Here is a 23,192-nt window from a genome sequence, read left to right as displayed (position 1 = left end):
TTATGAAAAAATGAAAAACGAAACTTTAACTAAAATTTACAATATGTTAATACATATATATATCATATATATTTTTACTGTATACATATATTGGATTATCGGTTTGGTTCGGTTTGGTTCGGTTTAAACCCAAACCAAACCAAACCGTTCGGATTGAATAAACACATGAACCAATTGGATTACATAAAGAGCACGGTTTGGTTTGATTCAGTTTAACTTCGGTTTGGTTGGTTCGGTTCGGTTTGGGTTTTTTGCCCACCCCTAGTAAAGAACACATGTATACGCTATGGTGTTCAATAAAATTACACTACTATGTCAACATGTGATAGACCATCAACCAATCACTCTGCAATGTAAAACATTAGCATAATCCACACCTTAATTTAAGTTTTGCCGAAAAAAGATCTTTGTTTAAGTTATCTCGACTACGACAATTGACCTGACACGACCTCTTATGCTAATTAAGAAACTTCTCCAGTATTAGCTTAAGTTTGCGATAACTTCGTTTAATTTGTTTATCTTTATTCGACAAAGACAAAAACTTCAGTCAAAGTTGGATATAAACTCCTTTTTCCGCTAGTTTCAAATAATAACCATTCACACTCTTAATTTTCACTTCGAATATATTACCCCCAGTATCTATAATTCTCTACACCAGCACACATATGAACAGAACTCTCTCCTAACCAAAATCCACCACGAACAAGATCACAAGGGCGTTTCAGATCGCGTTGATTGATCTGCACAAAACACACAAACTTCAATCACTTCCATCTATAAATCCATGATCTAATATTGACCACCTTAGATATCCCTCAAAGACGAGATTATATTTAATTACAGTCACCTGAGTCTCTTGCTTCTTGATGAAAGTAGAGACATAAACTTCATCAGTTTTCTCTTGGCAGAGCTCACCAACTTCTGAGATTCTAAGTACTCTGCAACGACTCTATCATACCAGCATACAGGACAGTGAAAGTTCCCGTCTTCATCAAAGTTAACCACACAGTTCGAGCATTCCTTGTGAACTTTTGATTCACACTCGCTTCTGCTACATATCAACAACGTTCCTTCTTTTCCACATTTCCAGCATACATTCTCGTGTCTTGTGCAGGAGCTCGCAGGATGGTTTGTGTTTGTATTCTTCTTAGCCAATGCTGGACCTTTGACCATATCTGACTCATCATCATCATCACCGCTCACACTGATTAACCAGGTTCCATCTTTTGTACATTTTACACTTGCATCCTCTGGCCATCTTCTTGAGCTTGTAGGAAATGTATTACCAGTAGTACGACCGTTGCTAATGGGTTCAACGACTGTCTCTTGTTCATTCTCTGTATCTGCATCGATCATAATTACTTCATTTTTTTCGTTGGTGTGCATTGCCTCATCTTCATCCTCGATGCGAGTTACTTTATCCAAACCAATATGCACTTGTTGCTCCTCTATCGGCTCCTCCTCGCATGTATCCATGTGCACTGGTCCATCACCTCCAAAAACAGGATCCTTAGCTTCTATCTCAGGAGCTGCACTTGTCTCATTCTCCATCAAACTCAAATCCCTTAGCTACACGAACCCAAACAGAAAATAATAGGGTACACTATCTCAATCATTCAAGTAAGCATCCTTCTACAGAAAAAAATAAGAAACAAAAGAAAGGAAAGCTTAAAGGAATCATCTTCACCTTCTCCAGTGCACATTGTGGCAAACACATGTTCTTGTAAGCAATAAATGGAAGAACATTGAACTTTGATAACTCCGGCATGCCAGCTCGCAGTTCCGACACCGGAATCTAACATTTGAAAAAAAAAGGACTACAATCAGAAACCCACACATCCTAGCAAAGTTTATCTACTTCTTCCCCCATACCTCTCTCAGAATCGCCCTGAGAACATCAGAGTTGCTCAAAGACAAATCAAACTCAACTCTTCCCTGAGAAGCAGAAGCAACAACACCAACACCACTTGAATCATTCTTGCTTGGATCGAAAACAAACTCCAACACTCTAAGGGACAGGACTTCATTAATCCTCCTCCCATAGTCATCCGAATATTGATATCCCATGTTCATCAAATCTAAAGCAAAAAAAAAAAGAGATTTCATGTTAAATACTCCTTCTTACTATAAACAATAACCACAAAGCAAGGTTAAGATTCAAGCTACCGAGTATGCAACGTAGATCCTTAACGAACTTGGCTACGTATTCGATACACCATAACCACTCAGCTATCTGTGGAGGTCGAGAATAATATTCATCCATCAGTTCCTCAAGACTCAGCTCAGAAGCTCCACCAGAGCCACCACCACCACCACCACCATGGTCATCCATAGCAACAAGATCAGCACTTTCCCCTACACTCTCAATTCCAAGTTCCAATATCACAATCTGATTCAATTCGTACTAAATTGAAAAAGCATAGATCCTATTAATGCAGTAGATTAGATTCAACATCACTTGTTACGCTATCATCAATGACGAGATCCAGAAACCCTAACAGCGAGATTTGCGCTATGATCTGCAGATTTAGAGCAGAAGAAGCGAAAACTCACAAACGATTTAGCCGCCGATATTTGTTGATTCGCGAATCTCCCGCCCTTTTTTTTTAGGTTTCGAATTGACGAGCTTTTTCTCTTCCGGGCATCGTCAACGTGTTTTCGAATCGATTAGTTGGGAAGACGAAGACACAACTGTGGGCCATAAAGGGCCGTTATTACTATTTCCAAAAGGCCTGGTCGATTAATTTGAGCCCATTCTGTAGGAAAAAGGGAAACTATAAGAGCATCCACAACGGTTGTATCAACGTGCACGATAATATATGTAAGTGTTTAATATTATTTTATTACTTTTATTTCTTTTCAGTTAAAAAAAAAAAGTAAGTGGACCAATCGCGGGTCTTCATGCGGCGGTAGGACCCGCGCACAGTGACAAATTTGGCAAAGGATTGATCCTTATTTACGGTCTGGAAAACACATTTGTGGCACAAAATCCTAAAATTTTTGATCCCACATATTATAAAATTATTATTTTTGTTAAGGATTTTATGGTAAGGACTACCATTGTAGCTGCTCTAATAATCAACAAAAGACGCGTCGCGAAAGCTGCTTCACACACAGACGCAACACGTAATATTAGTTTGATTGAGAGAAGATCAAATCATTTGTTACCTTTTGTTTATTGTCACTATCTGTAACACATTTCCTCGAATTTGTTTTTATCTCATAATTGTCTGCCTCACATCAAAACAAACCACCAAACCCCATAGTCAAATTCCACTATTAGAGTATGTATAGTTGGTTTATGGTTTGGTTACTTAGAACGGTATAAACCGGATAGCTTATGATGTATATAAACATTTATATTTTCTTCATTTACGATTAACAGATACAATTCACTTTATTCAAATCCTCTTGTGTATCATCTTCTTCATGAGAGCTGAGTTTCTGTTCAACTTCAATTCCAAACCATAAACCAACTATACATACTCTAATATCCACTTGTCAAAATAAAATGTTACAGTATCCGTATCCGATGACCGAATGATATTGAGTTGAGGTAAATAATGCAGTGGTCTTTAACCGACATAAAAATAATAATTATGTACCTTATGCGTGTACGGGATTCTGAATAGTCCGTGTGAAAGCACAAGTACGTTAGAAGAATAAAAGGCAACTTCTTATGTTTTTTCTGTAGATGCTTTTATTACGCAAGAAAGGGACCTTGGTCATTGTTATCCACATTCATCAAAGCAGTCAAACAAGTTTTGAAATATGAGTCATACAATTTTTGGACAAGAGTCATGTTCATATTACATTTAAGTGTTGTCGCTTATACTTCCCTCCGAAGTACTAGTATATACTCTATAATTACAGATTGAATGGGTAATGGTTATTGCGTTTAAGTACATTTTATCACTTCAATTCATAACAAAGTTAGAAGAGTCAAATGTTGCATATGGAACTTGAGTAGACGAAAAATGGCAAAATACTATAATATAGATTAGTGAGTTTCTCTGATTAGTAGTGATTGTGAAGCTCATGTACAAATTGTTTATTAATGTATAAATATAATTGAAGCTAAACCGATATCAGTTTGGCATGTGACAGGATTTGAATCTTCCTTGTTTTCGAGACGCGGGTTCTAGGGTCAGCTTTTTGTTTTGTTTCTTTAGTAGAATACAATAACAACAAAACAATTTAACCCGGAACTCTTGATATCTAAACCGGATTGCAGTCATTAAAACCGCATCAGCTTATATTGACAAGTTACATCATCAACCATAATAACTGCGTCGACTAAATATACACTTTCTATGTTTGATTCTCACGATTCAGCAAATCATCCATGACTAACAAAATTAAAAGCGAATTTGCAAAATTTAATAACTTTACTAATCAGGGTTATCAGATAACATCATTCGAATTAAAAGCGAATTTGCAAAATCAAAATAACTTTACTAATCATTACGTGTCCCTCCGGAGACTTCGTAAACGCTGATGTTTCTCGTCGTTTTCATACTCTAATCAAAATATCACGTTCTTTTTCTTTTAATGTTAAAGATTATATAAATAAACAATAATTAAGTAGATGATTAGCCAACATTACAAGCTATCAACCATTATCTAGTTCTGTCTTATATATTTGCCTTTTTCCCACAAAAGACTCGAAGCTTAATAACAACCAGAGGAAACAGAAATGAACAGAGGAGGCGGCGGGGATGTGGTCGAAACTGTGGTCAAGAGTCTTGGCAAAGGTTTCGATTTAACGGCGGATTTCCGGTTAAAATATTGCAAAGAAGGAGACGGCGCCTCCGGAGATGACAGATTGGTTGTCCTCGACGAAACTCAAAACAGAGAACTGCATGTTCCTGGCTTTGGAGCTTTTCAGAATGTCTCCTCCGATATCAACTGCGACAAAGGAGAACGCACTCGGTTTCGTTCTGACATTCTTGATTTCAACAAGGTTCATCGATCATTTATTTACTTCATTAATTTAAAACTCTCAAACTCTTATTAGTTTATAGTTATAAATGTTTTATATGTGTGTGTATGTGTGTTGTTTCTGAGTTCAGATGTCGGAGTATTTTAATCAGAGATCGTCGGTGACCGGAAAAATACCGTCGGGAAATTTCAACGCGACGTTCGGGTTTCAAAGTGGGTCATGGGCAACCGACGCCGCTAACGTTAAATCTTTAGGTCTTGACGCTTCTATGGTAACGCTTTTTAATATACACATCCACAATCCCAATCGTTTGCGTCTCACTGATCGCGTTCGAAACGCCGTTCCTTCTTCCTGGAACCCGCAGTTACTTGCCAGGTTTATAATTTTTTTTTATTTTTTTCTAGATATTTAAAACTTTTTTTTTCATTTGATGCTGGCGGCATTACAGTGGAGCACACATATCAAGTTCTGGGTTGAATTCTGATAGAACAGCTGGGACATTTTTGACTAATTCTATGTTATAATTTAATGTGGAATATATCTGTATTTCTTCAATTTTTTTTTTTTCAACCTAAGTATCCAAATTCAACGTTTCCAACTAAAGATCATTCAGTTCTTCCGGTTTACAGTTATTCAAAGTTTTATTAGTTTCCTAAACGAGTTTCTTCCTGATTATTTGGTATGAAAATGTAAACTATAACCACCAGCTTGGTTTTAAATAATTTTGTTTTGTCAGTATTATCGACTTATCGTAAGAGTAAAAATATAATTTTAAAATGGAATAGATTTATAGAGAGATATGGGACACACGTAATAACCGGGGTGAGCGTAGGAGGACAAGACGTGGTTGTTGTGAGACAAGACAAGTCCTCTGATCTCGATACCGACCTCCTCCGTCACCATCTCCATGATCTCGGAGACCAATTGTTCACCGGCTCTTGTCTTCTCTCTACTCGCCGACCTAATAAGGTCAGCGCAGTTTAAGTTAATTCTATAGAGTCAATTTCAACGCAAAACAAACGAGAATGTCTCCTCCTAAATAATATTGTTTTTTTTTTTTGCAAACTAAATTCATTATTGGAGTTTGATATTGCAGTTTCCAGAGGCGTTCAATGTCTTTGACGAGAAAGAAACGGTTGCTTTTAATAATTTCTCGATGAATTCCAAAGATGTAAGTTTCATAGAATCTAAACAACATATTGTGTCGCACAAAAAAAACCAACATATTGTATGATGAACATTTTCATCACTAGGAAACCAACTTTACATTTTCAGGGGATAACAGTTATATGCGCCAAAAGAGGAGGCGACGGGAGAGCAAAAAGCCATAGTGAATGGCTAATAACAGTTCCGGAAAAGCCCGACGCCATCAACTTCAACTTTGTTCCGATCACATCACTGCTCAAAGACGTTCCTGGCTCTGGTCTTCTAGCTCATGCCATGTCTCTCTACCTTAGATGTAACTTCAGTTATATACTCTCTAACCCTTGATATGTGACTATTGAAGGGAGTAGTAGTTTTGAAGGGGTTAATTTGGTAATTTTGACAGACAAGCCGCCGTTAATGGACTTACAGTACTTTTTGGACTTCTCTGGGCCTAGAACGTGGGCTCCGATTCATAACGACCTTCCGTTTGGCGCGGCGCCAAATATGGCTTCTGCGTATCCAGCTCTTCATATCAACTTCATGGGTCCCAAACTATACGTTAATACCACTCCCGTACGTAAATATATACACCCCTAGTTTTTTTGTGATAAAGGACATTACACCGCTAGTTCTTGCATTTTTTTTTTAATTTCTTTCACAATGCCCCTTATTTTGTTAACTAATTATAGGTTACTACTGAGAAGAATCCAGTAACAGGAATGCGATTGTTCCTTGAAGGCAAGAAATGCAATAGGTAAAAGGTTCAACCAAAGCAAACTTAAACTTGACATTTGTTTTTAGAAAATTACTGTGATTATTAGCCTAAGAAGGAACTGGTTATAACTTCTTGGTTATCAAGTGTATAACTAGAGCTAAACTTGAAGATAATATGGCTTGAAGCCAAACATAAGTTGGGCAGAGAAGGAACTAATGCAATAATTCTCTAGATAAGAAGATAATATATATGGAAGTCTAGAAACTTTTGGTCATCAAAAAGAAAAAGAAACTAGGTTTGATAATCCGCGTAACGATGCAATTTGTAATAAAAAAATATCTTCATGTACGTAGATATTGATATAATATAGTAATGTATTTTGTTCATCAGGCTGGCTATACACTTGCAACACCTAGAAAATACGAGGACAACGGTTGGTGAAAAGATTACCGACGATCATAGATGGAGAGGCTCCGACGAAATATCTGATAGCAATCGTTACTTCGAACCATTAAACGGTAAGATATTCTCACACGTTTGTACAGCTCCAGTGAAGTACGACCCAAACTGGATCACAACAACAACAACAACAACAAGCAAACACTCAAACAATGTAGCTTACATAGTCACCGGAGCTCAGCTCGAAGTGAAGAAACACGGCTCAAAATCCGTTCTCCATCTCCGTCTCCGTTTCACCGGAGTCTCTGATCACTACGTGGTTCAGAAAGATTGGGTCCATGGACCAGGAACTTCCCAGAGATCTGGAATCTTCTCTTCCATGAGCTTACCGTTGACTAGCGGGAGTGTTCATCATAACATGGTCACTAACAAAGACAAAAACGAGGTCGTTTTGGACTCCGGTGTCTACCCAAGAGGACCTCCTGTGCCGGCAAATAACAAGATCGTCAAATTCGTGGATCTTTCGCAGTTATGTCGAGGACCTCAAAACAGTCCTGGTCATTGGTTAGTCACTGGAGTTAGGCTTTATTTGGATAAAGGGAAACTTTGCTTGCATGTCAAGTTTGCGCTACTACATCACCAACGCCTTCTTGGCGTTTCTTGACAAAAAAAACATATCAGAAAGAATAATTTTGTTTGTTCTCTTTATTGATTTTGGCGTCTGTGTAAATATGGAGGCTGCGCATGTGTGTTTGATGGGCCTGGCCTATTCCAAAAAAAACTGTTCATGCACGTATAATGTTGAGAGGTTATTTGCAGTAGTAAACTTTTTTCTTCTAGTATATGTTATAAAAAATTGGAGTTATTTGCCAAAAAACAAAACAATTTTTTTGAAAGAAGGTAGAGAGAAATAGGAAGAGAAAAGAAGAGAGAGAATGTAATGTTGATCAATCAGTGAATTTTGATATTTTTGGTGTTAGTGGGTGCAATTTCCATAGAAATTCAGAGTCAATATTATTTTTTGTCATCAGCTTATTGATAGATTGCAAGATACGAAACTACTGATTTATTATTACAAACCAAACATTTAGTACAAAGAGCACTCCACACCAAACATTTTGTACATAGAAACTCACAACCAAAGGAAAAAAAAAGTTCATAAAAATCAAGCTAAGAATCAACTCAAACGCATGAGGCCCAACCGCTCAAGAGTCTCCTGCCGCTGACGCCTCCCAACATTCGCCTTCTTAATCCTCACAAGCTTATCATAAACGCACCACGCAAAGCTCAAGAAATGGTCGCGGTTCAAACCTTCATTATAAACTCCCCAGTAACTTGGGTGGTAAGTCACGTGATACCATGCCGAGGCCTTTGCAGATTCATCAACCACCTCTTCATCTTCTTCAGAAGCATTGAACCATGACAAAGCTTCCTTCCTAAGTGACCTAACCGCCCTTCCAATAGATTCCGCGTCCCGTCGCTTGGTGAAAGACTTGGACATCCTCATGATGCCACCACTAAGTATCTCAGCCTCTGTCTTAATCCCATAGTAGTCCATCAAATTGCCTAATTTGTAATCGTAGTTTCCCTTGTGGAAGAAAGCTTCATCAACATACTCCTCAAATCCGTTGACTTCCATGTCTTTATCATAAGACTTGGCGGCAACATCGAGAGTAAACGATTTGATCGAGATCAACGGTGGAGCACGCTCTTTCACCTCTCTGAAAAGCTTACCAATCACGTTTTTCGACTCGTACGTTGGTTTATCTGGCTTCTCCATGAAATCTGGATACTCTTTCACATAGAGATGCTGGGGTATCTCGGCTGCAACACCGGTTTTTGGGAAATCAACAGCGATAGAGAACTTTCGTGCAAGCTCAATGCATGGATCACTGAAAGCTTTGAGTGGTTCCTTATCAGCAAATGCCGTATGAGCATTTGCGATGATTCCAAGACTATCATTCACAATGTAGTTAGTGAAGTACTCTTCAATTTCCTGGGAAAAAGATTTAGCATATTCAAAATTATACTATCCAAATGCCAAAACAACTAACATGATATAATAAATAAACAAGTGATCTATATTTTACCTCAATAGTGACATCATGATCCAAGATTTGAGTTGGTTCAGGAGTGTAGTCCATTGGTTTAGACGTTCCTGTTGGAATGAGTTCAGGATCCCAACATACAAAGTATATATCTCCATCTAAATCACTCCCTGAACACTCATTCGGGTGTGGCCTATGCACAAACATTCAATGAACATTAGAGACTAATAAAGAAAATTTGTTAAAAAAAATAATAATAATCAGAATCAAGAGTTTACCTCGAGCCCTTCTGAGGGAAAACAACACAGTCCACCATGTGACTCAAAGATAGGACGTTGACAGCTTGAAGAACACGCACGTCGCCGGGATGCAGACACGGGTTTTTCGCAACAACAACGAGTCCCGTGACGACGTATATAGTTCCAGGCTTAGTGGGATCCGTATACTGCACCACCACCTGACCGTATTCAAGCGTCCTGGTCTCGTCTAGGCAACCCATCATCGATCTTCCGCGAGGAACGAAAATCCGAGTTTTGGTCCGTAGCTCCAGCAGTTTCGACGCTCTGAAATTCTGAAGCATCATCGAGAGGAAAGGCTCGGCGTCGGGTTTATAACCGCACAAGATCAGCTCCTTGAGAATCTTCGTGTTCTCCCCTGGAGCCATCAAACCGAGAGCCTCGAAAGCCTCCAGAGGATCGGTCAAGATAGCGTCGAGCTGGTCCACGACTTCCCGCTGTTTCTTCTCAAAGACCTTGTCTTCGACTCCGAGAGTAGACAGAAGCGTGATCAGCTGTCTGTTCATATAACAAGGTTGGTACTTGGTCCACGCCAACACATCCAGCTTTGTGTTTTCTGACTCGAATTTGCTCATACTTTTCCTCAGAGACAGTTTCTTCGACGAGTTCGGATCCACAGCCACCACTCCTTTATACCCGCCGTAACGGATTTGATAAGCAGACGGAAAGAACTCTGTCAAGCCGCATTTCTTAGCCACCCGCCTAGCGAACTCAGCTGAGATCTTCCCAATTCCGTCTGAAAACACGTAGTGCGCCTCAAAAGTTCTGATCTCGACATCGGGAATCACTTCAATCTCATCTCTCCTGACAGTGAGCGTCTCCCTCGACGAGCTAAACGACTGGCCAAGCCTCGCAGCGTATTTGGCCACGTTTCGAATATTGTCGAACTCGCCCATCCAAGCTCTGATATCAGCCGCGGTGATATCGTCTACCGGCGCGAACATCCACGCGGAGTTCTCCCTCAGCTGGGAGGAAGAGAACGCGAGAAACTCAAACCTCTTATCGCCGATAACAATCCCATCCCTAAGAACAGAGTTGATCCTCTCGTATAGCTTGGTTCTTTTCACGGTAGAGGAGCGGGGAGAGAGGTCCATGGAGCGAACCTTCTCGAGGTCTTCGTCGACGAACGACACACGGAGGAAGTTGTTGATGTAGTTCGAGTAGTGTCTAAGCACGCGATTCGAAACATTAACCTCTGGGCCAGAGAAGTAGACTCTAGTAGGCGTGACTTGGACGCGGTACATGTACACGAGCCCGTCGTCGAGAGATATCATAGGAGACTGCGGAAGCTTTCCTTTCTTGATCCATTCCGAGTACTCTTCGCGTAGCCAACGAGCGGGAGCGTAGCAGCATTCAGGGAGGTGGAAGAGCTTCTCGAGACAGTGGTCTATGAGAAACCTATGGAATTTCCGCGGATCGAGGAGGTCGTAGAAGGCGTGATCGAGAGCCGGACCGGGGATGCAAGCGTTCTGTACCAATGTATTAACTTTGAACAAGATCTCGAAAGGGAGGTAACACCCCGGAGGAGGGTCGACAACGGGGACGAGCTTGTTCGCGTTTGACGAGTAGCTACTCCCGGATTCGACGGAGAAAGTGCTTGATTCGTGTTCCGCGTAGTTTGCGAAGTTCTCTCTGAAGTCAGGGACGTTGAGATGAGCGGGAAGCTCTAAACAGAAGGCTGATGATTGGCTGATACACGAGGAGGAAGTGAAGTCTGTGGTTCTTATCCACTGCTCGTCGGACCCGTCGCTGTAGAAATCTAGTGACCCGAACAAGAGGTTATTAACAGTTTGTTGATCCTCTTTCTCGAAGATCTTAGGAGCGCCGATCACTTGAATCACAAGAAACTTGGAGTCCCTCCGCCGCGAATGCAGATCGATCTGCCATATGTTCTCGTAAGGAAGCTCGAGGCGGTACTCTTTCTCGTACCAAGACATCGAGAAGTGGAGCTTCCGCATCCCGGTTCCGAACGAGACGGCGACGTTTTGAGCAGTCCAGAAAACAGAAAGCTTCTTGGGAGAGACTTGGCATCCGAAGTACATCTTCAGATTCGGGATGTTGTGCAAGGAAGCTCTAGGTTTGGGGACGATGTCTTGTTCGACTTCGAAGGCTTTGAGGTAAGATCTTCCGTAATCGAGACGTTGGCTGGCTAGAGTGATGATGTGCCTAGCGTGTCTCTCGGATGTGAACTGGACGATGGCGTAGACTCTAGGACCGCCTTTTTTGGGTTGTCTGACTTTGATTGCGTAGACAGTGCCTGAGCCGGTGAGCCTCTCGAGAAAGTTTTTGACTTCCTCTGCGCTCACACCGACGGGGAAACCAAACACGTGAATCGTTTTCCCCATTCTAGTAGACTTAAACCTAACAACAAGTAAACTCGATATTACTAAAGGATCTAACAACAGAACCTACAAACAGTATGGTTTCCGACAGTAAAAGAAAACAGAAGACTTACCGGAGGAAAAGGGGTGACGACGGCGATGACTGATCTCCGATCACTATGCCCGATATACTCGCCGAGTGAGTAGATGATGAGTGATCGCCTTAGGATTTCTCAAATATTTTAATTCTTTATTTATAAACACTAAATTGACCAAAGACTTGCTTTTTCGTCTTCTCTTGGGTCGTCGTCGTCTTCAAGGGTGGTCCCACTAGTTTGAGCCTCAATACTCTGCTTCGAGTATCCCGAACTGCTTATGTCCGATTGCTGACGTCATCGTAGTAGAAATTTAATCGGACGGTCAGGAACTCTCGCTGATGTGTATTAAAGAGTCCTTAAGCATCATTTATAGGAACGCAATCTAGAAGATTATTTTAAAACTAGGTGTTTTGCCCGCACCTGCGGGCTTAATAGTTTAAAAAAAATTATAAACAAATCTACTATAAAAAAAATTTTAAACAAATCTACTATAAATTAAAAACCTTATTGAAAAATTATTCTCATGCTTTTGAAATATTTAATAATTAACTAAATATTATTTTTTATATTCAATATTTTTTTTATTTTAATAAAATATCCATATATACATACATTATATTTATTTTTAAAATATATGATGTAAAATATTTTAAATAATATATAATATAATCTTTTAGATAATGATGAATACCAAACTAATGAATTTTTTTATTTATGGGTAAATATATATTAAAAATATAACCTAATTATTTATTAAGAATAATAACAAATTTAACGTTTTAAATTTAAACGTGAGAGCAAAAAATTATTTTGTAAATAATAGTATAAATAATTTTGAATTTTCCGCTAATTCTTTTGGAAATTATCACAACGATTTTAAACATATAATAATAAATTATTATATGTATTTATTATATATATAGTAATAAATTATTATTGTATCAATGCTTTTGATATTTGTATTATTATAAGTGATTTTAACATATAATAATAGTATACATAAGTAATTTTATCTAAGTTTATAATTATTTATGGGTAATTATAAACATATATGTAATACTTTAATATTACTAAATTATATGTATAAGTTTCGCTATGATATTATCTTTAGCATATTTTAATTATTTTAAAGATAATGACAAATTATCGGTTAAATCACTAAAATTATTTATTAATTAATATTAATAGTTAAGCAAAAAATATGAGTAAATGTATAATTATGAATAGCATCACAAATAAGCAAATTCACTTCTCAAATAATAGTTTAGATAGATAGATTGTTTAAATATTAATTTTAATTTTATAATAGAAATAATTATTTTAAGATAACAACACAATATATAAGAATGATCTTATTTTTAAACATAATTAATATTATTAATATAAATTTGTTTTAACTATATAATAAATTCAGATATAATAGTAATATATAAATAAATTGTTATATATCTTATTTTTTAACTTTTATAACAAAATAATAATTTCAAGATAACAACACAATATATAAGTTATCTTATTTTATTAAAATTAATCTGATTAATATAAATTCGTTTTTAATTATATAGAAATATCTTAGAAAATATATTTATACAAAATGGTTTTAGTTGGTTAATATTTAATTATAAATAGTTTATATGTTATTTTATATCTTTTATAATTGAAAAAAAAATTTAAGATAACAACACAATATATAAGAATCATCATATTTAAAAAATTCTAATATTATTAATAAAAATCGTTTTTAATTATATAATCAACTATATATAAAATTCATTAAAGGTAATATTGACTTTAACCACTTAATTATTATAAATTGTTTTATATCTTATTTTAACTTTTATGATTGAAAAATATTTTAGTTATAACAAGAAAATTCATAAGAATTATCTTATTTAAAAAATAATAATATTAATAAAAATTAATATTGATTTTAACCACTTAATTATTATAAATTGTTTTATACCTAATTTTTAAATTTTATAATTGAAAAATATTTTAAGATAACAACACAATATATGAGAATTATTTTATTTTTTAAAAAATAAACAATATTATTAATAAATTTCGTTTTGGTTATATAATTAATTATATATATATAATTCATTAAGGGTAGTATAGATATTAACCACTCTAACTTTTAACGTGGGAGCTCCGTTGCGAAAAATTACTTCGCAAATAATAGTATAGATATTCAAAAAAGGAATTTTAAAAAGGATAAAAGGAAACAGAGATTTGAGGAGGAGGAGATAGATAGGTTAAATATATAAAAACCCACTTTAAAACAGAAAGTCGAGAGATATTCGTTTTCATAATCACGATATTACTTTCGGTTTTATCCTTTTCATTTTTTGCTGTAGGGTAATGATATAACGACAAAGTAACTAACCTTCTTAGCGAAGGAGCTGATCAGTATTGGATAACACTTTATTCAAATCTTATAGAAAATAAAAATATTCGCAGCAAATCGTACGGTCTAGCTAAACTACAAAGCGTAAAGGACAATGTGGGGTCTATTGGTGACTTGGTTAGTGCGTAGAATAATTGAGGGACCAGAGATCCTCTGTGACTAGGTCTATTTTAAGGCAATCTGAAGACCCACCTGATAAATTGAATCTTCCATTGACCAAACCGGTACTGGTTCGAACCAGAAACTGGTAAAGGTCCAAAGCGTATTTTCAGAGACTGAGAGACAAATTCGTGTATGAAAATGTAACAAAAACTGGTCAACACAGGGACACAAAAAAAAAGAGACAAAAGTCTTGGTTCAAATCTGATACAGAGATGTCATGCCAAGTAAGGGGGGAAACGAAATCAAAGAAGCATCTCAGCGATCTGAACAGCATTGAGAGCAGCTCCTTTGCGTATTTGATCACCACATATGAATATCTCCAGTCTGAAATTCACATATAGTTTTATTATTAACCACATGGAGAAAAATAAAAATCTCAATCGGTTCAATAGAAATAAAGAGTGAAGCTTATTTTTTAGTTACCCGTAATTGCCATCCTGAGACACGTCTCGCCTGATCCTACCAACGGCGACATCGTCTTTGTTAGAGACATCAAGTGGAGTAGGGAAGGTGTTGGATGAGCGGTCGTCTATGATATAAACTCCAGGTGCTTTTTTCAACAGCTCCCTTGCTGTGTTCTGTTAATTTACAGTTACAAATACCGTTAATAATATAAACCTGATCATAAGAGAACTAATTTATTCCCAAGCTCTAAACATGCTAGCTAACAGAACAAGTCCAAGTCTACAAACTTAAAGAAACCAACGCTTGAAATAAAGCTATTCAATAACAAATTTATTAGTCGCATAATGGGTTTTGTTGTGTAAAATTGTTATTTTACCTCATCAAGGGGGTTCTCAAACTGTAGATTCACACTCTCTGCATGAGCACGCATAACCGGAACACGTATACACGTCGCCGTTACTTTTACTTCTGTGTCATTCTGGGAAGAGCAAGAAAGGTAAAGAGCCTCTTAAACACAACCAACATTTTGAAAAAAAAAAAGATCACAGTGAAGTAAATATGTAGATGTAGTAGCTCTTTTATGTAAAAACACACTCACCCAGATCTTCCTTGTTTCTTTAACTAGTTTAACCTCCTCTTCGTTGTAACCATTCTCAGTAATCGGAGCGTTATGTGAAAACAGATTAAATGCATACTGTACAAAACATACAACCATCAAAACTCAGAATCAAAACATTTGAATTATAATTCTATAACCAAAGTGAGTATTCACCTGCTGCCCGAAGATGTTACAAGTCGGCGGTCTGCCCGCTAAAACCTAAAGGAACACCAATCCAAAATCGTTTAAGACCAAACCAAAGTCAAATGGAATGAGTAAATAGAAACTAAAACCTCGCGAGTCTGCTGCACAAGCTCTTCCATAGCTGCAGCACCTGCACCACTAGCTGCCTGATACGTACTAACCACCATCCTCTTCACCTATTGAAGAAACCCAATAAAGATCGTTACCGCAAAAACCACAAAGATGCAGACTTTACCATCCCAAACGTCTGCATGCAAACTCCAAAGATCGAACCTTTAGAGTCCATAAAGAATAAGCCAAAAAGACCGAACCTTTGCGTGACGATGAAGAGGCGTAACAGCCATCAAACATATAATAGTGGAGCAATTAGGGTTCGCAATCAACGCCCCTTTACCGTTCCCGACTTTGATCCCTTTCATCGCCTCGGGGTTCACTTCGGGTATCACGAGCGGGACGCCTTCGACCATCCGAAACGCGGAGCTGTTGTCGACGACGATCGTTCCTCTCTCCGCCGCCGCCGGCCCGAACTCCTTGCTTATGGATCCCCCGGCGCTGAACAGCGCGATGTCCACGCCGTCGAAGCTCTCCGCCGTGAGCTCCTCCACCGTGTACTCGCGCCCGTCGAAGGCGACGCGTTTCCCCGCGGAGCGTTTGGAGGCGAGCATCTTGACGGAGCTGTAAGGGAAGTCTCGGTCGGTTAGGACGGAGAGGAACTCTTGCCCGACGGCGCCGGTGACGCCGACGACGGCGAGGGAGGGGGCGGATTCCTGGAGAGACATTTTGACTCTTGCGGAGATGGCTCTGGGTTTAGGTCTGAGAGGGAGTTTGGAGAGGAAATGGGTCTGTGGGGTTTGATGGGTGAATGTCGCCATTGTCGCCGTCGCGAGGAGAAGGGAGAGAGACGGAGAGAGGTTTTGGCGGCGGCGCTGGATAGAGACGAAAGTTTGAGACTTCGGAGTACTATTCATTTTCATATGCTCTTCAAAAACTAAAAACAGCAGGCTTGTTAAATATAGTTGTTTAGAACGACACGCGCTTTGTACTTCAAAACATGAAATAGCAGGCTCATGTATTTTCATTGATTCTTTTGGGAACCTTTTAAGTAGAAAAGTTGTAACGATGATATTTTTGTTCTAATCATTACAGAACAGAAAGAGTAAAGCAGTACTGAAATTTAATAATAATGGATTAAAGCAGGGTTTAGTGTTTTATAATTGCTTCTCAAGAAGAGTTAAACATGGTTATTGTTTTGGCTTGTTCACATTTGTGGAGCAGTCTGAGGAAGAAGAACATCTTGGATTAGTGTGAGTTTAGCTCGGCCACCATATTCTTCCGGCAAGGCATCTACTCCGATCTCTTCTTTGAATTTTATCTCTTCTTCTCCATCCGTTACTATCACAATCTATACAACAACAACAAAAGGTTAACGTTCTGAGATTTTTTTTTCAAGAACCTGTGGAGTGGAGATAAGGTACATCATCAGGAAATGGTCAAAGATTTAGACCTTTTCTTGAGTAGATTTCTCTAGAAAACGGCAGACGAATCTCCAAACGGACACGAAGAATCCAGGCATATGCAACATGTAGCATTTTGCAAGGCGTTCCGGGTAGTAAGACTGGAGAAACAAAACATGTTCCAAGATTTTAAAACAAGATGCGAGTTTGTTCGGTTGTGGTCTAAAATATTTTTTTGAAGAGAGGAAGAGTAGATGGGTTACTTGTAAGAACTGAAAGCTGGTGATTAGTCCACGAGCATCAAGGTTCTTGTATGTAATGTTAGCAAGATCGAAAACGGCTACTAACTTCTCATCTCCTACTTCTTTGTCTTTGATGCCACTGAAACCCATATGAACGAACCAAAAAGAAAAACAATTGTAATACAATCAAGGAACCGGAATATTTGCGTTTTAAAATGTTTTTGGTTTTAACTGATGTGTAAACAAACACCTTGCTATTGTTTTGTCTAGTACATAAACAACAAACTCTGCAACACCAAAGACATGAAAAGATTAGTCTCAAGAATCCACTGACTCGAAATGAAACTACTCAATAACAAGAGAACATGAATGCTGATATAAAAAAAAAGTCTTTTAACAGAGTGAAAAGTGATTACTCTTGAAGTTAACTGCATTCTTGGCAGGAAAATGCTTGGAGCATAAGACAAGCACCAAAGGGTGTCCGGATTTGGTTGGACCCTGAAGACAGATCTTTCCGAACTCCAACTCATCTCTCACTTCTGAGTCTGGGATCCCATTTGGAGGAACCATGGAGGCTCTCCACTTTTGCCAGTCTACAAACATCTTTGCTGCCTTGTCTGGATTCATTGATCTTGCCACCAGGAACCTCATCAACGTTGGTTTCTCATATCCCTTACAGAGTAGGAAACAACATAACAAAACAAAAAACAATCAGATATTTTTTGATATGGATTAGAATGGCTAAAAAGAACACCAACAAGTTGTTTCGGACTTTATATTACCTCTGTGGAAGAAGAGAGTTTCTCGACCGATGTTCTCAACTGGGTCAAAGCAAGTTCTTGACTTTCCTCCATTGTGTTTGGCTCTCAGATCCTCAGAACTCTAAAGGCTTTTCTGCAAAGATAATAAAGAGGGAGAGAAAGAGAGACAGCCTTTTGTGTGTTGGGTTGTTGATGTACAAACTAGACCTAGTACACACATACGAATAAGTCAGTTGAAAAGTAAATAGCTTTTATGTTTTGATGTTGACAGAAGCCTGAAAAAATATCAAAAAAGACTGGACAGGGCAGGGCCATAGAGGATGGTTTACTTGTTTGTATCATTACCCCGGTTCACAGCAAAAAGAAAACAGACAGCTGGAAGTTGAAGGTCTTTCTCTCTTTGACTTCTATTTTATTGCCTTGAAAGATTATACATGTGATTAGTTCCATGACTTTACTACTAAATCCTGAATCTTAATTATATCTACACATGTTTTTAGTTGCTTCTTTTGGAAACTAAAAGTCGTTAAAACGTTTTGACAAAAGTTTTGTCCTAGGCAGGCATGAGAGAAAAGTTAAAGAATAAATAAATCAGTACTAAAATTAAATAGTGTGCATTAAGGCGCCAAATTTTTTTAAATGTTCCCAAAACTAATAGTTAAGCATAGTTTGTTGGTTACATTCCTAGAGCAGCCTGAGGAAATAGCATAGGTGGTTACGCTAACCGGTGAATGATACGGGACCGGTTCAATTTATGTGGTTACGTTCAGTTAAATTGTGATCAATTCTCTTTCTTGCCAGATTTGGTTTTGGGTTATCAGTTCTTAGAAAAAAAGAAAATATTAGGCTACCAAATATTTGACTAACTGAACAAGGGACAGATGGTTTGCTCTACGAGTGAATCTTTGTTTTTCAAAATTAGGTGGTTCAAAAGACGGTTTGCTTCGTAGAGTATATTTGTTTTCGTAAGGTGATTCTAGATCGATCTATTATATTGCGGTTGAATCCTTCTTGAGATCTAATTCGTTTGTTTGATATTGGCAGCAGACAAACAATCACACTGAAAGCTTAAAATGTTACATAATACAAAAGCCTTACCTCTTACACCAACACAACAAAATAAGCAAATACATAAGCCAATTTCTTTTTACACCGAACCAAACCGGTTTTTTTCTCTTACAGCTTTCACATCCAACCCCTCTTCCTAGTGATGGTTCATCAATTTGGTCCAAGAACAGGGATCAACCGGTTATTGATCGAATTGATTGTGCTTGTTATTATGTGCTCTTTGTCATCCCAATTCGTCCAGACAGTCTGCCAAATAGCCAAAACACGTAAAAAACAAAATGCCATAATTTTATATAAAGCTCATAGTATATGATATTGTTACCTTCCAGAAAGCAGTTGAGCAGTGTTTGACGATCCTTTAGAGATGGAGGAGGTACGTCTGGTTTTACTATCTTGCTGTCCTTTATCGACACGCATGGCAGCAACTTCTTTCCCCATCACAGCTACTTCTCTTCTCATCTTCTTTGCCTCAACTTCCATCGCCTTTGTTAATGTTTCAACCTTCTTCGCCAACATCTATAACATATGTTAAAGACTTTAGTATCAAAAACATTTCACTTAAAAAGGCTAGGAGAAGGCCCAAACTAAGCAAACCTCAATAGCATCATCCTTGTCTCTCAGGCTTTGATCTTTCTCATGAGCAGCTTTTCTTAATGTTATCACCTCTTTCTGCAGCAAATCGTACAAGACACCTGGGACACTATCCTTATTATCCGTTGACTTGTCATCTGATTCTTCTCCTTTTATTGAGCTAGGCGACTCGACTCTGCTGGTTCCTTCAGAAGACTGGTGGTGCGAAGGAAACTTCGATCCAGGTCTATTCATTACCACTTTGTTTCTATCCAATGATCTGGTTCCCCCATCGAAAGATGTAGAGGTTCCTTTAGCATGCTTCAATACAGTGCTCGCACTAGCAGTTAATGATCTCGACTGAGAACTTGGTCTGCTCTTGGTCACAGAACCATTTGATGATGAATATTTTGAACTCGGCTCAGCTCCAACAAGGGACTGTCTTCGTGAAGGCCCAGTGCTTGAACTTCGGACAACAGGCGCGCCTCTGTTGCTAGGCTTCTTTAGACTCTCTTCCAACACTCTAAGCCGCAGTAAAAATTTCTCCTGTAAATAAACCAGCAATCCCAAATTAAGTCCGTATTAAAAAAAAAAGTGCCGTTAGGTATGATTCTTATACCTTCAGCTGAGCTTCAGATTTTGCAGCTCGGTCAGCTACGGCAAGTTTGTCACGTAGTTGCTGCATTTCTCCCTGTCAAGACAGAAACAGGAGACGGCAACAGTTATAGTTAGCCACAAGGGAAGTAAGGAACAAAAAAAGCAAAGACCTGCATGAATCTCCGTTCTTCGAGCCACTGCCTCACAGGCATCACTTGGTCGTTAGAGTCTTTCCACTCGTTTGCTACTACAGTAGCAACTCTGTTTGCATTAACCTTAGCACGGGCAAGTTCCCTTTCGAGAATTTTTCTCTCTTCCTAAGGAGGAAAATACCAAAAAAAAGCCACAATTACAAAGACCAAAGATAAGAACAGTTCGTTTGGCAACTATTAAAGAGGTTGTTACATTCATTTCTTGAAATCTCCTCTGGTAATCTCTCACGGCATTTGCGGCAGCACCACCAGCAAGAACAGCTTCTTCTAACTCCCGCACACTCTGCATAAGCTTTTCAACTTCTGCAACCTTCTGTCTGTGCATCTTGTCTATAATTCTATTCTCTTCCTATTTTTTAAACCAATGTAGTACCAGCAAAGAAGACCACTACGTGGTAAGGTAAGCAAGAGAGATATCCTAATCTAATCCAAAGAGTAAAAAAGAGATGATAGAGACATACCTGACAAATTTCTATTTGTTTCATCAACTCTTGGTTCTTGTTCTGTAGATCATCAACCATTGAAGCCTTTGCCAATGCAGACTGAACTGTCCTTTCGGCGTCTAGCAAAGCTGCTTCCTTTGATTTGGTTAGCCGATCCAGTGATCTGTTGTCGTCTTGAAGTTTAGCAATCTACCAAACCAAATAATGCGAAAAACAGATGAGAATGCTGTTAACTTGTCACAGAACATAGCGAATCAGATGAGAATGCGAGCTTGTCTGAAAGGAAAATACTTCTTGTCTAGCGAGCTTGAGTTCAGCCTCTAAAGGAGCAAGAATGGCTTCAATAGGAGGCATGTCATCATCCTTCTGAGCAGCGTGAACCCTACGAAGAGAGGCTTCTGCTGCAAACTGAGCTGCCATGGAAGCCTTTTTTTCTTCATTTATTTTCTTGATTTCAAGGTTCTGTGACAACAAACGATTAGACATGGAATCTAAGAGAAATAAAAATTAAACAAGTCACAAAAACATACTTTACTCTGAAGAAGGTTTTCAACCAGTTTGAGTTTTCCGGACATCTTTCCCAGCTCATCGGTGAGCTTCAACAACACACACAAAATTAAACAACAGAGAGAGGTCAGTATACTTTCATATCTTATATGATGGTTGAGCAGTAGCCAAATAAGATCAAACTGAAGTGGAAATCACATACAAGAGATAAAAAATGAGATGAGTAAACCAGAGAAACTACTCCATCTTCAGGTTCAATAGGAAATGAAGTATAGATATTATGCAAAATCATGATAAAGTTGGGAACTTTTGAGCCTTTTTTAAGTTAAGAGGATGAATGAACACCTCTTCAACAGCCTTCTCTCTTTGGCGTTCAGACAACTTCAATGCTTTGATCTCAGCTTGGGCTTCAGACAACTCTCTATCCTTGTCTGAGAATTTCAAAAAAAAACAAGAATGATAAAAATCCCCCCAAAAAAAAAACCCAAATTTCAAAAATCGTCTAAGAGAAAACGCAGCAGCAAACTCTCGTTACCTCTGAGTTCGTTCTCGAGACGATTTAGCTCGATTCTAACGGGATCGGAGCCGTGGAGTAAGGTAATGAACTCGTTATCAGCATCAAAGCTCGGCCTCATTGGCCTCCGTCGCGACAAGCCTTTGCTTCCTCCTCCTCCTCCTCCTCCTTCCCGATGAGACGCCAATGAAGGTGACATGTATCCTCCTCTTTCCTCCATTTTCTTTTTTTTTCCGATCTAAAAAATCCTCACCACAGTTCCAAAATCAAAACATGATTAAGAAGGAAGATCGGCGCGAAGCAGAGAAGAGTAGTAGTAACTCATTAGAATGCTTTGCTAGGGTTTTTAAAATCGCGAGAGTGAAAAGAACACTTTTGGTTTTTAGTTTTTTGGTAGAGAGAGTAGAGAGAGAGATTTAAAAATGAGGTTTAACTGTTATTATGCTTGACAACGATAGATGTCACTGTTAATTACGTTTAATCATCATCATATATGTACTACTGTTTAATTAATGTCGTCTTCGTCTTTGATCTTATTCGTTAACGCAGATATATAATTGTACCGTCTGCTTGTTTAGCGGGAAACAGTATTTGTCCTTTTCTGGGCTTATTTGCCAAATTATCATTAAAAAGGATAATTAAATTTTTAGTGAGAGATTAGAGAAAAATATAAAGAAAATGAGAGAGGGGTGTTTTTGGTTAGATAGTGTTTTTTGTGTGTGTAGGGGACGATTTTCCTTATTAAAAGTATTTATGTTTATTTTAATGGTCACAAATTAGCAAAGGTTTAATCAAGTTTATCGCATAGCTTATGGATAACACCGGTTGGTGTATAATTACATTGAAGGATTAGGGACCATCTGATTTTTTGTATGTGTTGTCAGATTATTAGGGACCATTTTGCTATTCTGTCCAAACACATGTACGACAATCACTAGAGACCATGATGTTTCATCATTCCAGTTTACCACTTTACTCCTAAATCAGATTTTTTGTTATCAAGCCTCAGATTAATTTTTGAGCATGATGTGTAATTGTTTTTCTTTTGTCTCGTCTCACTAATCCACATATATTACACGACGG

The 23,192-nt window shown here is 38.1% G+C and overlaps 6 protein-coding genes across 8 annotated transcripts; 1 reads left to right on the top strand and 5 right to left on the bottom strand.

Moving 5' to 3' along the window:
• Positions 1 to 843: 843 nt before the first annotated feature.
• On the bottom strand, positions 844 to 2,668 carry LOC108852597 (uncharacterized). Of its 2 annotated transcripts, none has more exons than XM_018626103.2 (5): positions 2,554 to 2,668; positions 2,167 to 2,360; positions 1,873 to 2,078; positions 1,688 to 1,795; positions 844 to 1,569 (listed from the first exon to the last, which is right to left on the bottom strand). In XM_018626103.2, the coding sequence occupies exons 2-5, from the start codon at positions 2,330 to 2,332 to the stop codon at positions 844 to 846; spliced, it is 1,206 nt and encodes a 401-aa protein (XP_018481605.2). In that variant the 5' UTR covers positions 2,333 to 2,360; positions 2,554 to 2,668. The 2 variants fall into 2 exon arrangements, with proteins under 2 accessions (XP_018481605.2, XP_056854586.1); XM_056998606.1 differs by having other exon boundaries at positions 2,167 to 2,355; positions 2,554 to 2,663.
• Positions 2,669 to 4,623: 1,955 nt separating this feature from the next.
• On the top strand, positions 4,624 to 8,044 carry LOC108830457 (MACPF domain-containing protein At1g14780). Of its 2 annotated transcripts, none has more exons than XM_018604076.2 (8): positions 4,624 to 4,963; positions 5,073 to 5,317; positions 5,728 to 5,911; positions 6,039 to 6,113; positions 6,218 to 6,410; positions 6,492 to 6,661; positions 6,778 to 6,842; positions 7,194 to 8,044. In XM_018604076.2, exons 1-8 carry the CDS (start codon positions 4,697 to 4,699, stop codon positions 7,864 to 7,866), a joined length of 1,872 nt encoding a protein of 623 aa, XP_018459578.1. In that variant the 5' UTR covers positions 4,624 to 4,696; the 3' UTR covers positions 7,867 to 8,044. The 2 variants fall into 2 exon arrangements, with proteins under 2 accessions (XP_018459578.1, XP_018459635.1); XM_018604133.2 differs by having other exon boundaries at positions 4,625 to 4,963; positions 6,218 to 6,401.
• Positions 8,045 to 8,253: 209 nt separating this feature from the next.
• On the bottom strand, positions 8,254 to 12,154 carry LOC130504031 (RNA-dependent RNA polymerase 1). The gene is made up of 4 exons (XM_056998602.1): positions 12,002 to 12,154; positions 9,529 to 11,907; positions 9,293 to 9,443; positions 8,254 to 9,198 (listed from the first exon to the last, which is right to left on the bottom strand). Exons 2-4 carry the CDS (start codon positions 11,889 to 11,891, stop codon positions 8,380 to 8,382), a joined length of 3,333 nt encoding a protein of 1,110 aa, XP_056854582.1. The 5' UTR covers positions 11,892 to 11,907; positions 12,002 to 12,154; the 3' UTR covers positions 8,254 to 8,379.
• Positions 12,155 to 14,648: 2,494 nt separating this feature from the next.
• Positions 14,649 to 16,820, bottom strand: LOC130504032 (uncharacterized). Its single transcript, XM_056998603.1, has 7 exons — positions 16,053 to 16,820; positions 15,831 to 15,917; positions 15,712 to 15,756; positions 15,538 to 15,633; positions 15,316 to 15,417; positions 14,958 to 15,112; positions 14,649 to 14,858 (listed from the first exon to the last, which is right to left on the bottom strand). The coding sequence occupies exons 1-7, from the start codon at positions 16,818 to 16,820 to the stop codon at positions 14,777 to 14,779; spliced, it is 1,335 nt and encodes a 444-aa protein (XP_056854583.1). The 3' UTR covers positions 14,649 to 14,776.
• Positions 16,821 to 16,893: 73 nt separating this feature from the next.
• LOC130504033 (CRAL-TRIO domain-containing protein YKL091C-like) lies at positions 16,894 to 18,408 on the bottom strand. The gene is made up of 6 exons (XM_056998604.1): positions 18,220 to 18,408; positions 17,854 to 18,109; positions 17,688 to 17,724; positions 17,459 to 17,576; positions 17,246 to 17,356; positions 16,894 to 17,143 (listed from the first exon to the last, which is right to left on the bottom strand). The coding sequence occupies exons 1-6, from the start codon at positions 18,289 to 18,291 to the stop codon at positions 17,000 to 17,002; spliced, it is 738 nt and encodes a 245-aa protein (XP_056854584.1). The 5' UTR covers positions 18,292 to 18,408; the 3' UTR covers positions 16,894 to 16,999.
• Positions 18,409 to 19,253: 845 nt separating this feature from the next.
• Positions 19,254 to 22,508, bottom strand: LOC130504034 (microtubule-associated protein 70-4-like). Its single transcript, XM_056998605.1, has 11 exons — positions 22,131 to 22,508; positions 21,941 to 22,026; positions 21,619 to 21,684; positions 21,380 to 21,550; positions 21,107 to 21,277; positions 20,839 to 20,994; positions 20,604 to 20,750; positions 20,456 to 20,527; positions 19,861 to 20,382; positions 19,589 to 19,782; positions 19,254 to 19,512 (listed from the first exon to the last, which is right to left on the bottom strand). Exons 1-11 carry the CDS (start codon positions 22,327 to 22,329, stop codon positions 19,476 to 19,478), a joined length of 1,821 nt encoding a protein of 606 aa, XP_056854585.1. The 5' UTR covers positions 22,330 to 22,508; the 3' UTR covers positions 19,254 to 19,475.
• Positions 22,509 to 23,192: the final 684 nt, after the last annotated feature.

This window comes from Raphanus sativus, unplaced genomic scaffold (assembly GCF_000801105.2).
Source record: "Raphanus sativus cultivar WK10039 unplaced genomic scaffold, ASM80110v3 Scaffold1314, whole genome shotgun sequence".
Classification (NCBI taxonomy): domain Eukaryota; kingdom Viridiplantae; phylum Streptophyta; class Magnoliopsida; order Brassicales; family Brassicaceae; genus Raphanus; species Raphanus sativus.
This window is presented reverse-complemented; position numbering and strand designations above follow the sequence as displayed.

Coding starts and splice junctions, on each gene's coding strand:
- LOC108852597 (XM_018626103.2), bottom strand. CDS start 2,332: ATGGATGACCATGGTGGTGGTGGTGGTGGTGGCTCTGGTGGAGCTTCT. Junction 2,079..2,166: donor GGATCTACGTTGCATACTCG/GTAGCTTGAATC, acceptor TTTTTGCTTTAG/ATTTGATGAACATGGGATAT. Junction 1,570..1,687: donor CACAATGTGCACTGGAGAAG/GTGAAGATGATT, acceptor GGGTTCGTGTAG/CTAAGGGATTTGAGTTTGAT.
- LOC108830457 (XM_018604076.2), top strand. CDS start 4,697: ATGAACAGAGGAGGCGGCGGGGATGTGGTCGAAACTGTGGTCAAGAGT. Junction 5,912..6,038: donor CTACTCGCCGACCTAATAAG/GTCAGCGCAGTT, acceptor TTGATATTGCAG/TTTCCAGAGGCGTTCAATGT. Junction 6,843..7,193: donor GAAGGCAAGAAATGCAATAG/GTAAAAGGTTCA, acceptor TTTGTTCATCAG/GCTGGCTATACACTTGCAAC.
- LOC130504031 (XM_056998602.1), bottom strand. CDS start 11,891: ATGGGGAAAACGATTCACGTGTTTGGTTTCCCCGTCGGTGTGAGCGCA. Junction 9,444..9,528: donor TTCCCTCAGAAGGGCTCGAG/GTAAACTCTTGA, acceptor GTTTGTGCATAG/GCCACACCCGAATGAGTGTT. Junction 9,199..9,292: donor ATCATGATGTCACTATTGAG/GTAAAATATAGA, acceptor TCTTTTTCCCAG/GAAATTGAAGAGTACTTCAC.
- LOC130504032 (XM_056998603.1), bottom strand. CDS start 16,820: ATGAAAATACATGAGCCTGCTATTTCATGTTTTGAAGTACAAAGCGCG. Junction 15,113..15,315: donor TTGAGAACCCCCTTGATGAG/GTAAAATAACAA, acceptor GTAAATTAACAG/AACACAGCAAGGGAGCTGTT. Junction 14,859..14,957: donor TCTCAGGATGGCAATTACGG/GTAACTAAAAAA, acceptor TGTGAATTTCAG/ACTGGAGATATTCATATGTG.
- LOC130504033 (XM_056998604.1), bottom strand. CDS start 18,291: ATGGAGGAAAGTCAAGAACTTGCTTTGACCCAGTTGAGAACATCGGTC. Junction 17,577..17,687: donor CTAGACAAAACAATAGCAAG/GTGTTTGTTTAC, acceptor TATGGGTTTCAG/TGGCATCAAAGACAAAGAAG. Junction 17,144..17,245: donor AGAAATCTACTCAAGAAAAG/GTCTAAATCTTT, acceptor GTTGTTGTATAG/ATTGTGATAGTAACGGATGG.
- LOC130504034 (XM_056998605.1), bottom strand. CDS start 22,329: ATGGAGGAAAGAGGAGGATACATGTCACCTTCATTGGCGTCTCATCGG. Junction 21,278..21,379: donor TCAAGCTCGCTAGACAAGAA/GTATTTTCCTTT, acceptor TTGGTTTGGTAG/ATTGCTAAACTTCAAGACGA. Junction 19,513..19,588: donor GCTCAACTGCTTTCTGGAAG/GTAACAATATCA, acceptor GCTATTTGGCAG/ACTGTCTGGACGAATTGGGA.